This window comes from Aethina tumida, chromosome 1 (assembly GCF_024364675.1).
Source record: "Aethina tumida isolate Nest 87 chromosome 1, icAetTumi1.1, whole genome shotgun sequence".
Lineage (NCBI taxonomy): Eukaryota > Metazoa > Arthropoda > Insecta > Coleoptera > Nitidulidae > Aethina > Aethina tumida.
Window position 1 is genome coordinate 72,331,236 of NC_065435.1, and position 14,447 is coordinate 72,345,682.

A 14,447-nucleotide genomic window follows, 5' to 3' on the forward strand; every position below is an offset into this window, starting at 1 on the left:
ACCAAGTGGCTAAATAACTTTTGCTCGTAAATTGACGTTTATGAAAAACTTATTTAAGGACGAGTTTCTTCATAGAACGCAAAACCACTTGTCGCATTAGATAGTCAAAGAAACTCAAAATGTTAAATGAGACTATTGTTGTGATGCTTCTTTATGTGACTATTATTTGTTTTTTCCATTGCTCCATTCTTTACGTAACAAACCGTTAAATTCTGTTGTTTTTCAATTTCATTAACACAGCATTTTTTTTTCTCGTGGCATGTAAATTACTTTTTCTGGTACGCCACTCTACAATGAAGAATCTATCTTAGATTTTCCCCAAAACGGTTTATTTTATTTTATTTCAGTTAGCAGTTTTTTTAATTTTAAGTTTAATCTATTAAAAATGTATATTTTAGTACTCTAGTTAATAATATTAATTATTACTTAAGAAGAAACGGCTTTTAGAAAAAATGTATAGGACCTTCATATATTATTTTGATATACACTTTGCGAGTTCGGGAGATGGTCTACATATTCTGATTTAATTCTAATATCTCTGTAATCTTATTAATCAAACATTGTAAAACTGTTTAATTTCATTTTTACTGTTGCGTCGGAATTGATAAATTAGTAGGTTTTAACCTGTACATCAAAAGAATATAACATTTATTGCAGACATTGTGGTTAATTGGCTTCAGCACAGGTATACATTAAAAGTGGCGGTAAACATATGTATTTAAGATAATGTGATTTGGGATGTTAAATATTGTGGTTAGCAACCGGATATTCATGGAATTTATGTACAGGTCAAAATGATTCTTTTCAATACGATTTCACCTGAAAGTAATTCTTTAATTGTATTTATGCAATTGAATGATATTGTTGCATCACTTCAATTACAACACTCCTATATAATAAATATATTATTTATGCATAGTTTCCAGATTAAAGCCCAGAAAAGGTTGTTGTTAGAAAATAATAATAAGTTGAATACAAACTCCAATTACCTGTAACCTACTTATGGATGTACAACACTGAATAAATAATTGTGCAAATAATTTATAATTGAATAACAACATAATAATTTGCTTTGGTGATTTAAGCCTTTTACTGGTAGAAAATCTTTTCTAATCTCCTAAACGGTTTTCTTTAATCTTTCTTTGATCTAAACAATGTTTATATGAAAATATTGTATGTAATAAACAGGTATTACATTGTACAAACGCTTATAAAAATTATTTACCAGGTGCAAGAATTTACCATTTTTTTACGAATATCGACGGAAATATATTTTTTTTAAATATGTTTTAATACCTTATTCTTTAGTTCTTTTTAAATTATTGTATTTTTTATTTTTGAATATATTTTGTTGAGTGTTATATTTTTAAAGAACTTATTGTTATGAAATTGTACCTTTCTAAAATATTTTCAAAAAGAAAAATAATCATCATTTATTTAAATACAATTATTTTTACGCCTTTCATCATTTTCAACAAATGAAAACTGTTATAATTTATTTGGATGTTTGTAGTTGTAAAACATTTCATTTTAATTTAGGATAATTGGGTAAAGTAAATTTTTTAATTTAGTAATTAAACATGTATTGTAATTTTTGTTTGGAAGACTACACTGAAAAAAATATATTAATTCAATATATACAAGAGTAATTAATATCTATTAAAATTTTATGTTTTAAAATATTGTTTAAAATTAATTGATTTGTCTCTTTATATTTTTTAAAATTCAGATTTTTCAAAATATTTATTTTGTTTCTAGTGTATTTAATTGAACACAATAATTTTTATTTTCTACATTATTTCGATTCAGTTTTATGAATTTGCTATAAAGCAGCAGGTCAGATTTTCAAATTAAAGGAAAAATTTAAATTAGTAAATTAGTACTTTACAAAAATTGTGTGTTTGAGAAAGACTGCTAGAATACAGTTAACAAACATAAATATTAAGAGTATAAAATAAAGGCAGTTACAAATTTAAGACTTCATTTTGCAAGGTTTTAGATATGTCTCTAAAGTTTAAAACTTGTGTATATTGAAACGCCATTTTAAACAATTTATGTAAAATATATAACAATCATTTTTCGTGTGCAATACATTAACGTTACACGATTTCAGAACATATATCTATTTATTATTTTATATTTCATATTTTAAATATTGTGGCAAATTTATTTATAACATTGAAAAATTTTACGTTAGGCGTTTTTGATATTCGTTTAAACAATTCATAGCATTGAAATTTAAATGATTTTTTAAACTATTTTAAGTAATATGTACTCTAAAAATATTTCGTGTACAATTTATTATTTTTACACGATTTCACAACTTATTTCTCGCATTTTGAATGAAATTTCCCTTCTGACAAAAAGAGTTATTTTAATAAAATAACTATATCTAAATATTAAAAGGCAACTACAAATTTTTCATAAAAGTGAAAAATTCAAAGTTTTCTAAATTGTAGTAAGTTCTTAACAAATACTTATATTATAAAAAACACATATATTTATATATGTATATTAAAAAAATTGTAAACTATTTTCTAAAAATAATATTTCGTGTGCTATGCATAAATTTTACACGATTTCAAAACTTTCTTCTTGCTTTTAGACTCATATTTTACCTTTCAATAAAAATGTTAGTTGTAATAAAATAAATGCATTATTAATAAACGTCTTTTATTCTCTATGGTCAATGTTTGTACAAAAATATCTAAAATTCTAATATAAATCTGGCTACCTATCACATTTGTAGTACAGTGTTAAAATTTCATAAATTGACTAACACATAAATAATTTTATATACAATATTCACAATAAATTAAAAAAAAGGTTAATATATACAAATGACTTCGTATTGCAACAGAAACTGAAGAGAGAAAATTCGACGACTAATACGGTCTCCAAACTGCTTTTGGCTGGTTCAAAGATGGGGACGAATGGATTTTGGTATTGGGCGACATCGATCTAACAGACAGGGCGCTTGGCGATTTCAATTTCTTCTTCAAGAAACCCTCATCGGTAACCGTACTGTCGGGGGCTTGAATTTCCTTCAGGAACTCCGAGGCTGGCTTCAACGGAACGAAAGCCGATTTCACGTCGATATCGATTTCGATCTCTTCCTCGTCTTCGCTTTGGCTGCTGTGATCGTTAATCGTTGAATTGATTTTCGTTTCCTGTGCACTCAGTTCCGGTGTCACACTTTGGCTGTGCGATACCGGACTGACCCGGACGCTCAACTGGTCCATCGGATTCTGGGCCATGGGTCTCAAGTGGATTGTGTCGAAGGTTGGCATTTTGGTGAAGTCGCCGGCAGGTAAATGCGGAAGAAGGCCGCCGTTTCCGGGCAAGAAGTTCGGTTGGGGATAATTTCCTTGGGCAGTGGGCGATCCGTGCAAATATTGCGCGGGTGTGGGGAGACTGGGTCTTTGTCTGAAATAATCTGGCCAGGCGTAGGACAAATACGCGCTGTCTAACCATTGGGGATTCAGCAAGAAGGGGTTGAAACCGCCTGGCATGCCGGGAAGTCCGTAGCCGTATTGGTAATCTGGAAAGAAATGGGATATTTAGTATTTTGTTTGATGGAGTTTAAATGGTTGATGGAAGAAACAAAAATATTTTAATGTAAACTTTGGGTTTTATTAGAGCAGTTACTACTACCAAATGTGTAGCATATGTTCGATAAAACTGTTTGATTTTAATGCTTTGTTGAAGTAATTTTAACGTACCGACAAAACCCAAGATTTTATGTGTTTATATTAACTTTACTGCATAACTTTACGAGTTGTTTATTAAACAATTTAAGGTATTTTAACTGTTTAATCATTAGACCAGTAAAAACTGAACGTAAACACTTACTTGATTTGGTTCTTGGTTCGCGGGGTCCGTCTACTGTAACTTTGATGGCTTTGTTGTATGTAGCGATTTGGTAGAACGGTGCGGAGGTGATGGTGATGGTCAAGCTGAAGCTCTTGCCTCTGCCGCTTCTGCCGACAAATCTCAAATCGTTGAATTTGGCGACTTGATTCTTCATGACGGCGGTGCAATTTCTTAATTCGGCGCAATAGTTTTCGTCGTTTCCGGCTTTCAAGGTAACCAACGTGCCATCGGGGACCTCGTCCAAAGAAACAACTTTGAATGCGATAGGAAGAGACTTATTAGATCTCCAATGTGTTGGCAAAGCGCTGCATAAAACAGCCGGTGATCCAGTTTGAACTAATTCTCCGTGGCATTCTTGGAGGGATTCTTGAAGTGTTGCGTACATGTCGGTCATCTTCATGAGATTGTTGTTGTTTGGTAAATGCATAACTCAATGTAAAACTCGGTGAACTTTGGTAAATCCAGGCGCAAATAAAGTCGCAAGTCACTGTTGTCACAAATGCACAAACGTTAAAAAAAACCTGAAGTGCGAACTTTCCACTGTTCCCGCAAACTTTGACTAATATATCACTTGAGGTCTGTGACGAGACTGGTTGGTAAACTTTTTCGGCTAGAATATTATACCACTGTGACTAGCCCCCACCCTTTTTATTAGTATAAAAGGAGGGTACATTTTTACGCTGATGTACCGAGAAAGGTGTGAGAAAGACGCAACGGTCCTTAATTTGTGGATTGAGCGGGTGCGACAGGGACAGACAACCGTCGACCCTTACTTTAGGTAAACTTTTATAGCACGGATTGGAGCAAGACGACAAACGGCCTCGTTTTAGCAGAGCGACAAAGATAATTAGATATCTTGTTGACTATTTTATGGGACAGAGAAAAAAATACTTTTTTAAAACACAACAGAGTAAGATAGAATTCCATTTAACAAGGAACGATGTATAGGTTCCAATCTGTTAAAGTGAGATATGTCTATTTGATACACATTTGAATGAGCCCCGCACAGGGTTGAACTCCGCTTTTTATACGATACATTCCATACTCACAACTGAATACTCAATATTTTTTAAATTCAATAAACTTTATTGATTTGAATGACAACCGCAAATTTACTTTTTAGAGTGTAATCTAAAAGTAAATTGTCTTTATATTGAGATTTATTTCTTGGCCATTGCTTTTAATTTAATAATTTTATTTTTATTTTATAATAAACAATTATTCATATGTTTATGTAATGTATCGCAAATTTACTTTTTAGAGTGTAATCTAAAAGTAAATTGTTTTTATATCGAGATTTATTTCTTGGTCATTGCTTTTAATTTAATAATTTTATTTTTATTTTATAATAAACAATTATTCATATGTTTATGTATTGTACCTTCTAAATTTAACTTATTCTGTAATAACTATAATGAACATAAATTATTTTTTTTAAATCCTAATATTTTATAATTACATTATGAATAATATTCTACAAAAATGAAAAGAAAAAGTTTATAAAGATATTTTTTCTTTTTATTTAAGAAATATATTTGTGTAGTTTCGTTTGTATACCTACCTAAATTTCCAAATATTTTACATTTTATAATATTATTCATAAATAGAATACCTACCTAACAATTTCAATTTTCGGTTCAATATTATAGATGTTATAATTGTTAATATTACTTAAAATTATGTCATTCATTCATATATTGCAAATAAAATTAAATATAAATAGTATATGTAATAGTTTAATTTTTGCCATAAATTTTATTGTTATTAAATTAAATCTATATATATAGGAAAATTCTATTCATCAATTCTTATATTTTCTTAATTTGTAATATGAAGTATTTTTTTAAGATTGAACAATTCGTCATTTACTAAACAAGTGATATTTTTTATATACTTTAATATTATCCAATATTTAAATAAGGGAATCATCAAGAAAAATTACATAAAGTTAAGTTACTCGATTACTTTAGAGTCCTCCTATTAAGTTATTACGAATTAAATAATTAAATTAAAAAGTTTAATATTGTAGCTCTTTTAATATAAATTTATTTGTTATTTTGTTCTTTTGAAACTATTGATAAATGAATAATAAATAATTTCATTGAGTAATTATTCAACAAATATACATATCTTTACTTAATATATCTTTTCAATAAATTTTATATTCATTTAAATAACTAATAAGTTTAAAATGTTCAATTTTAACATTGCTTATATATGTTAAAAAAATTGTAGTTCCTTTAAATACAATTTTAGGTATCCTTTTTATACTTGTTTTATAACAAAGTAACATTACTTATTAACAATCAATGCGTATATTTATATTTAATATTTTTTAATTAATGAATTGACTAGTAAACAAAAGAATGTTAGTTTCATTCAAATCATTTATTTATGTTAATTAATTAATTTTTAGAGCTTTAATTTCATTAAATATAAAATTAATTATCCTTTCTCCATATTGAAATTTTTATTTGTACAAAAAGTAGTTTTAATTTAAGTAATACAAATTATATTGTAAACTTGAAAATTTTCAAATAATTTTGTAAATATTTAAATATTATTTTGTAATTTTTTATTATTATTAATAGCAAAATAATTTTTTTTAAATTCGAAGTCAGGTTGAGCATTTGAAAATTTCCCCAAAAAGAGTGTTAATATTGTTTCTTAAACATTTTCAAATAATTACAGAAGTCAAGATGCCCAAGCCAAAATAAAGTTGATGGTAAAATATTATATTGCTGGAAATCTTGCAGTAGCATATTGTGAGTCAAAAACCAGGCAGAAGCAAAATCGCCGCCGCCAATAAACAGACCCAATCAAAAATTATTTACAACCGAACTACCAATTTCACTTCTGACCCACATTCCCGATTTTACAGTTCCAATTTATTGCAATAATATAACAATAAAATCGTATCGCTCCGGACCTGATCGAGGGACAGAACAGTCCCAACAGAGATGCGAGATCGGCGCACCTCGCCGCCAGAAAAAGGAGCCGAAACCGTGCAAAACGTTGCGCGAGCGAGACGGAGCCGCGTGTGTGAAGGAAAATATAAAAAGGCCACATTCAGCCAATCCTGAACGCGGTTTTTGAGGCCTCAACGCGGTTAGCCCCACCCCTAACACGCCGCATGTCAAGCCAACCCCTCTCATCCCCACTCCACCGAACAAGTTTCAGCTGTTGGGGTCTTGTGCGTGTTTAGTCGGGACGAAAGTGAGGAGGATTAGGGCCGTTTTTTCCGTCAGCTACATGTTTCGACTTCGTAGATCGCGGATAACTTTCGTTTCGTTTTATTTTTTTTTCGTCTTTGACAAAATTGACCATGTCCATTAAGCTTATTTTCAATGTTATTTCAAATATAATAATGAAATTAAAAATATTTATTATCAATATTTCATTCAACCTTAATTATGACCTAGAAAATATTTAGTATCATGAAAGAATGAACTAAATTTAATAATTAGATAGAAATACTAACGGTTATTTTATTTTTTTTTAAATAGACATTATGTTACGTCCATCATTTTATTATTGGAAAACGAAATTTTCTTCAAGACGAATTTTTAAGTTTGTATGTTTGCTTCAAAGATGACTTCACGAAGTTCATTTTTTTTACTTTTATTGTTTGAATATATTTTACACATAAAGTCACTGATTGTACTGCATTAAATTTAATTTTCATTTTAAGAGGAATAGTTGTTATTACATTACCAAGAATTTTATATTAAATAAATCCCGGATCATTTAACAAAAAGAAATTAAATATTTCATTATTTAACTATATGAAAATTTTGATTGATACTAATATTGAGTTTTACACTCAATACACTTAATAATATTTTTTATTGTTATTGTATAATATTGTAACTGAATAAAAAATAGTATTCTACATAATTTATAGTTAACAATAATTATTTTTCATATTTCTTTTAAATTGGATGTTAAAAAATGTTCATGCAAATATTCCATAAACATTTTTTATACTATATATAAATGAAGTATTGAAAAGTATTGTATTACTTAAGATAAAAACTATAAACCGATTTAAAACATATTAATATTATTATTATTAAAATTTTTGTATATATTATACCACAATATTTATTGTTTAAATCACGAATAAAAGTAAAATAAGATATAAAACATTTAAGTTTAAATGATTTAGTAACGGTGATGAATTAGGATATTAACACACTATGAGCGGGTCGGGTAAAAATACCCGTCTCGAGAACTGTTGATTGTTAGTGGACCGGGTAATTTTTACCTTTTTGAATGTACTTACTTTAAAAGCGGGGTGAGATAATTTTACTCTATTGGTTTACATACGGAACTGAAAGAATTATCTCTTATTTTTTGTTATAATTCAACAACTTAGTTTGGACTATTTTGCATTAACATTGAATACGTTTGAAAAACTTATTGTACTGTATTACTCATTCAAGTAATAGTAGTTACTTGTTTTCTACTAATATAGGGTTTCATTACACAATTGATAATTTGAACATTATATTGAAATGGAAGATTGAAAAATTGTTTAACATTCCTTTTATTAATTAAATTAAAAATTTAACATTGTTTAAAACAAAATTTTATACATAATATCAGAATATTTATATTTCGAACAAAGGTAAAAAATAAAACATTAAAGGATAGTGATATTTCTTAATAATGGTTGAAGAATAATTAAGTTTTCTACTAAACATCATACAAGTTTATTACACATATAATATATAGTTTGAACATTATATTAGTAGAAAAATTGAAAATGGTTTAATTGAAATAAAAATTTAAATGTTATGTAAAATGTTTTAAGTTTATTATTAAAATTTTATACATATTATAACACAATATGTATCGTTGGGACAAAGATAAGTTTAAACAGTTTAATATATAATTTGAATATTAATTTTTATTAATTGTGATAAAAACATTATTAAACGTTTTATTATATCACAATATTTATTGTTAGGACAAATATAAAATAGTACAAAAATAAAAAAAATTAACAATTATTAATTCGAATATTATAATTATTTCGTATGTAATATTTATATTTCCTGAATACATTTGAAGAATTTAATATACTAGTTATTCAATACAGTTTCATTATACATTTAATACATAATTTTAACATTGAAATGAAAGATTGAAAGATAGATAAATAGAATACATTTTCTATTAATTATATCAGAAACATTAATAATATTTGAAACATTATGTTATACAATAATATTTATTATTGGAACAAAGATAATAAATTCCGCAACATTCAAAGATAAACAGTTTAATTATATTTGTTATTAATTAGAATAATAATATTGTTTGGCAGACACTATTGTTTCCTAAAAACCTTCATACTAAACTTTATGCAGTTTTATCATTCACTTGATACATACATTCGAATAAACAATAGTTTTTTACACATTTAATATATAATTTATACAATGTTATAACAAATGGTTGTAGATTGATTTATATTTCTGTTAATTATGGTAAAAACATTAAATTATTTAAAATGATTTAATATATTATTTATTTATAGAACAAAGATAAAAAGTCCAACAAAAATAAAACGTTTAAGTTTAACCAGTTTAATAATTATATTTATTTTTAATTACGACATTAATATTATTTCGTATGTTATTCTAATATTTCTTAAAAACTTTCTTATACAGCATTTATTTCATTCATAATTTGAATGCTATATTAAAATGATATTTTATGTTTTTTTTATATAACAAAAATTGATTTATTTTTTATTTAAATTTTATTACTTATCAAAAAGAATTTAATTAAACTACTAGTAAAACATTTTTTACTGTGTAAAATGTAAAAGTATTTAAAATTATAAAACTCTTTATCAACAAAAAAATATATATATATGAAAAAACGAATACCAAACAATTAATAAGTAAAAAAAAATGAAAAAATAAATCTTTTACGGGATGTTAGAATCCCAAAACATTTCAGATGTACATACATCTGTATGTATTCGCCAGCGGGATATTTTGGTATGGACGAAATTAAAATTGTGTCGAGGCTGATGCCGCCATCTCTCCCCGCATCCCTAAACCAATCTCGATATTACAATTTTCACTTCACATACGAACACTTCTTTGAACACGCACTGTTTATTTTAACGTTTCTGCATTTATTGTCAAATTTTTATTAGTTTATATAATTTCCGCCACTGTTTACAAGGCACAACATGTGTTCGCAAGCTTAAAGGGTTGACGGACTTAAGTCACTGTTTTTAACAAAATATACATATTTTATTGCACATTTTACAACCTCGGTTTACAATAAAACCGATGCCGACAAACAATGTGGCATCGCAAATTGTTACTTTCAACGTTCCGAATTTTTCATGCACTTTTCAATCTTTACTGAACGAACTTGACGTATTGTAAATTAATTATTTTTATATGCTCTTCCCGCACATATAAAACATTATTCAGATGTCAGCACCACGTGCTGCAAGATATATAACCTTGATTAATAATATAAATCTATAGACAGCTGTACACTCACTGATTGCAATTTCGAACGCATTATTTATTCACAAGTAGGAACAATTTGCTCATTCCCGTGTTTTATTGACCTAACAGCCACAATGTAATGTCTTAAATTATAAAAAAGACACTTGTTCAACTGAATGAATTTACACGTGTCAAAAAAAAATAATTAAATAAATAAATAAATCCACCGTCAATCTGCGAAATTTAATGCGACAATGAAATATTCACGTTGTACTAAAATTAAACTATACATGCTGTATAGGGTTGCAAATAAAACGGCTATGCAAAAATCGGGGTCACGCATATATCACCTAATAAAAGATTAACCGGGAATATTAACGAGACACGCGGAATAGCTTTAATTAAACAAATCAAGAGACTCGCAATATTGTAACACACGTAAAGCGACGTTATAAAGCCCAGTCGTCTTGCAATAAAAATGACGTTAGAACCCTAAACCCTTTTTAATTTACCAAATTTGTACGGCGCACGATATTCGTCCGGCCCCCCGCCGAAACGTCGGGCTCTTAACGTACGCAATGTTTCTGTCGAAACGTCCGAAACGCCCTTTCACAAATTAATAATCGGAAAGGGTCCAGCCGAAAATCTCACACGCCCTGCGCTTTATTATTTTTTATGTCTCGTATCAGTAACAATGTTAATTTTCTGAGCACGTGTCGTAGATGAAGTTATTATTTTTCGGACCCCTATGGTGAAACATGTATGCACATAAATTGTAGTAAAATAGCGTTACGTTTATTTAAACTCCATTTACAAGATGAGGAGTGATGGACTTTTAAATACTTCAATGACGTACCATTTATTTTCCAGCATAAATTAATTGATGGGCCGGCGACGGGACGCATTTTAATACGTCGAAAATTGATGCGTTAATCGAAAATCCTTGAGAAACCCCAAAATCCGACCTATCTAAATCCATTGTCGACCGCAATTTCAACATCGAATTAATAGAGGAAAATTACAATCAAGAAACTGATTGGTTGCGGCTCCTGTCTGCGACAACCTCTCGCCGATTCTTTCGTACTTCTTCAACCCCGAGACGCACATAAACGTCCCCCCTTCTTTTTTTTATTTCACTCAGATTAATACAACGCCCCCATTTTAATTAATACACAACACGCAGCTTTAATTTTCTTAATGTTCTGTTATCACAATTAAAATGTACGACGGCTCCGACGCGATGATTTAAGACCGAACGGGCACGTGGAGAAAAAAAGACATAAATGTAAATGCGCCAAAGACAATGGAGCCGCCGTTTTATTCTTTGAATCACTTGAAGTGGAAGAATTTAACACGTCTTTGTTTACGTTTGTTTTGTGCACAAGGGAAACGGCGACGCAAACGGTTACCTCGTAAGACCAGAGTTGTTTTTATAAATTATTTTTCAAGGGAAAACGTTATTTTTCCGAGTACCATTTGTTTTGTCCGTTTTTATTTAGTTATTATTAATATAATTGCTTATAATATATACATATCAGTTTTTCATGTTATTTGCCTTTTTCCTCTATATGTTCTCCTGTTGGTTCAAACTTTATATTCACGTTCGTTCTATCCTCTAGTTTCATATATCTTATTCTAAAGTTTTCTTCTTTTTTTATTAACTTGTTTAATTTTTTGTGAGGTTTTACACTGTTCTGTTCTTTTTTCTTTAACATGTCAAAAGATTGTCTTCTATATCATACAGTACGAAAAGAGTTCCTGAAAGAGACATAATCTACGACAGAGACAGTAAGACTCTCTCTAAATACAGACGAGTCAAACGCTTTTGGTACTTTATAACTGGTGCTTACTATAACATATCATCAAGAAGAAATAAATTCATTGAAGAAAATATTATTTTCTATTATTTATTACAGACATAATATTCAATATATTTTTAAAGCAAAGGAAATAATGTATTTTTTTTCTTCATAAAAGAGTCCTAATGAACTTTCTTCGTTTTTATCACAAAAAATGGTTTATACCAATAATGGTCATACAGAAAACAATATTTTATTGTTTTTACTATTCAATAAAATGGAATTATAAATAAAAAAAATATAAGATAAATATTTTTAAGTCTAGAAAAATAAAAATTTATTTGAAATTTACCAATTAAAGGTGCATTTAAAAGATTTATTATTTATCTAACGGAGCAAATGTATAAAATATAATTTATTTATCTGTGTGATTTAGTGTGATTTTACTTTTACTTTTGTTTTATTACTTTGGCGCATTTCTTAATTTAAATATCAATGGATTGTATGTCTTATTTTCCTGGTCAGGATTGAGACCTGGAGACTGTCCCGGCCAGGGTAAAATATTTATGTTTTGCTTTCGTAAGCAGTGATTTAGATTTGTGTTTTGGGTCGTTATGATATTAAAAACATTCTGTAGTGGCATCGTCATTATATGATACTAAATTCTTATTTAAAATGTCTTTATACATAAAGCGATCCATACGATTTTATAGAAAGTCGTCGAAAACAGAATAGTCTGTAGCCAGTGTAGAGGAGCAACCCATTACAATAACGGATCTACCACGGACCCATCACTAAAAACTACAGTTCCACTATTCTGTGCTCTAGTGACACTTTTTTTTGGAAAGAAACAGTTTCTTTACACGCTTACATTCAGACATACCATCATCCATCAATTTTCTTCTTACAATTTTTGAATTGACATTAGTCAGGCCCATTGCCTAGACATTGGATTTGATTGTCCTGCGTACGCATCCAGAATTTTTAGAAGCTCCGAATTTTTCCCAGTTCTAATGATGAACTTATACCAACACCCAATATTAAAACCATTACTTTTTAACTTATTAGCGATCATCCTTTTATTCGTAAAGAGAAAAAGGTGGAAGAAAAGTTGTTATTTAACTTTATTTTATTTATATTTCTTTATAGTATCTCTTAAAATAAAGTTAGACGTTAAAAATTTTGTAAATATTTTATAGATTTTTTGTTTCAAATTTTCATAAATTATCATTAAACACAAACCATATTCGCTCTTTATTCGCGCTTCCTACACTCGCGGTTTTACTATTCGCGGATTAAAAAAATGTGACCCAATTTCTGTGTTCGCAACTAAAGATTTCTTTATTCGCGGATCTAAATCGGAACATCGGTTCAATATCCTTTGTAAACGCACCGTCAAATGGACTAATAAAAATGTAAAATAGACCTTATTACAACTATGCCAAAAGTATGTTTTTAAATAATATAGATGCTGTATTTTTTCGGCCTTTGACATAAGCCGCCTTCGCCGCGTTCGGTTGTTTATGAGAATTCAAACAAACAGTTCCATCCTTTGGTAAGAGCTGCATTGCATATGCATTTATAGTTTCATTCCTCCATTCGTTACAAAAATGGTGATCGAGTAATTGATCAATAAAAAAATCCGAAGATAAAATAAGGTCGTTTGTAGCTTCAACTTCACTCTCAGCTAAAATTGTTCGTAATCCATAATAGAAAAAACGGAAGTGGCGTTATCATTATGGATCGAAATGAAAATTGATCCGTGTATGGAACAAACTCTTATTTTTAAGAGGAAAATTGGTAATGCTTCTGCTGAATATCAATCTGAATTGGAAGAGTTTCTAAAAACTGTCAAGCAAGAAAAAATTACAAAATTCTTTAAGCCATTATCTAAGCCTGAAGATAATAATTAATCAGTATGGTTAAAAACCTCAATTAAATTGATTATTTTTATAAATTTATTCTTTATTTTGTCACCTAGGAACGTATCTCCTATAATCCTATATAAATTACCATTCCATATTCACGGTTTCTGTATTCGCGGCATATTTACAGAACATATACCCCGCGAATAAAGAGCTTTTACTGTAATTGCTAAAACATTCGAGGTATCAAGTAAAAGTTACATTTAATACTCAAGTTTAAGGCTGTTGTGGCAATTTTATTCGGCTTATTGCATTGGCAAAATTGAAATATAAACAAAACAATCGCGTGGATTTGTCAATTTCTGTGAGATTTCACAATGTGGAAACTGGTTGGTTAAATACAATAATGTATATCTTTCTAACAAATT

General features: G+C 28.6%; 1 protein-coding gene across 1 annotated transcript; it reads right to left on the bottom strand.

The window, feature by feature from the left end:
* Positions 1 to 2,677: 2,677 nt before the first annotated feature.
* Positions 2,678 to 4,406, bottom strand: LOC109609276 (segmentation protein Runt). The gene is made up of 2 exons (XM_020025917.2): positions 3,853 to 4,406; positions 2,678 to 3,541 (listed from the first exon to the last, which is right to left on the bottom strand). Exons 1-2 carry the CDS (start codon positions 4,298 to 4,300, stop codon positions 2,886 to 2,888), a joined length of 1,104 nt encoding a protein of 367 aa, XP_019881476.2. The 5' UTR covers positions 4,301 to 4,406; the 3' UTR covers positions 2,678 to 2,885.
* Between the last annotated feature and the right edge of the window lie 10,041 nt (positions 4,407 to 14,447).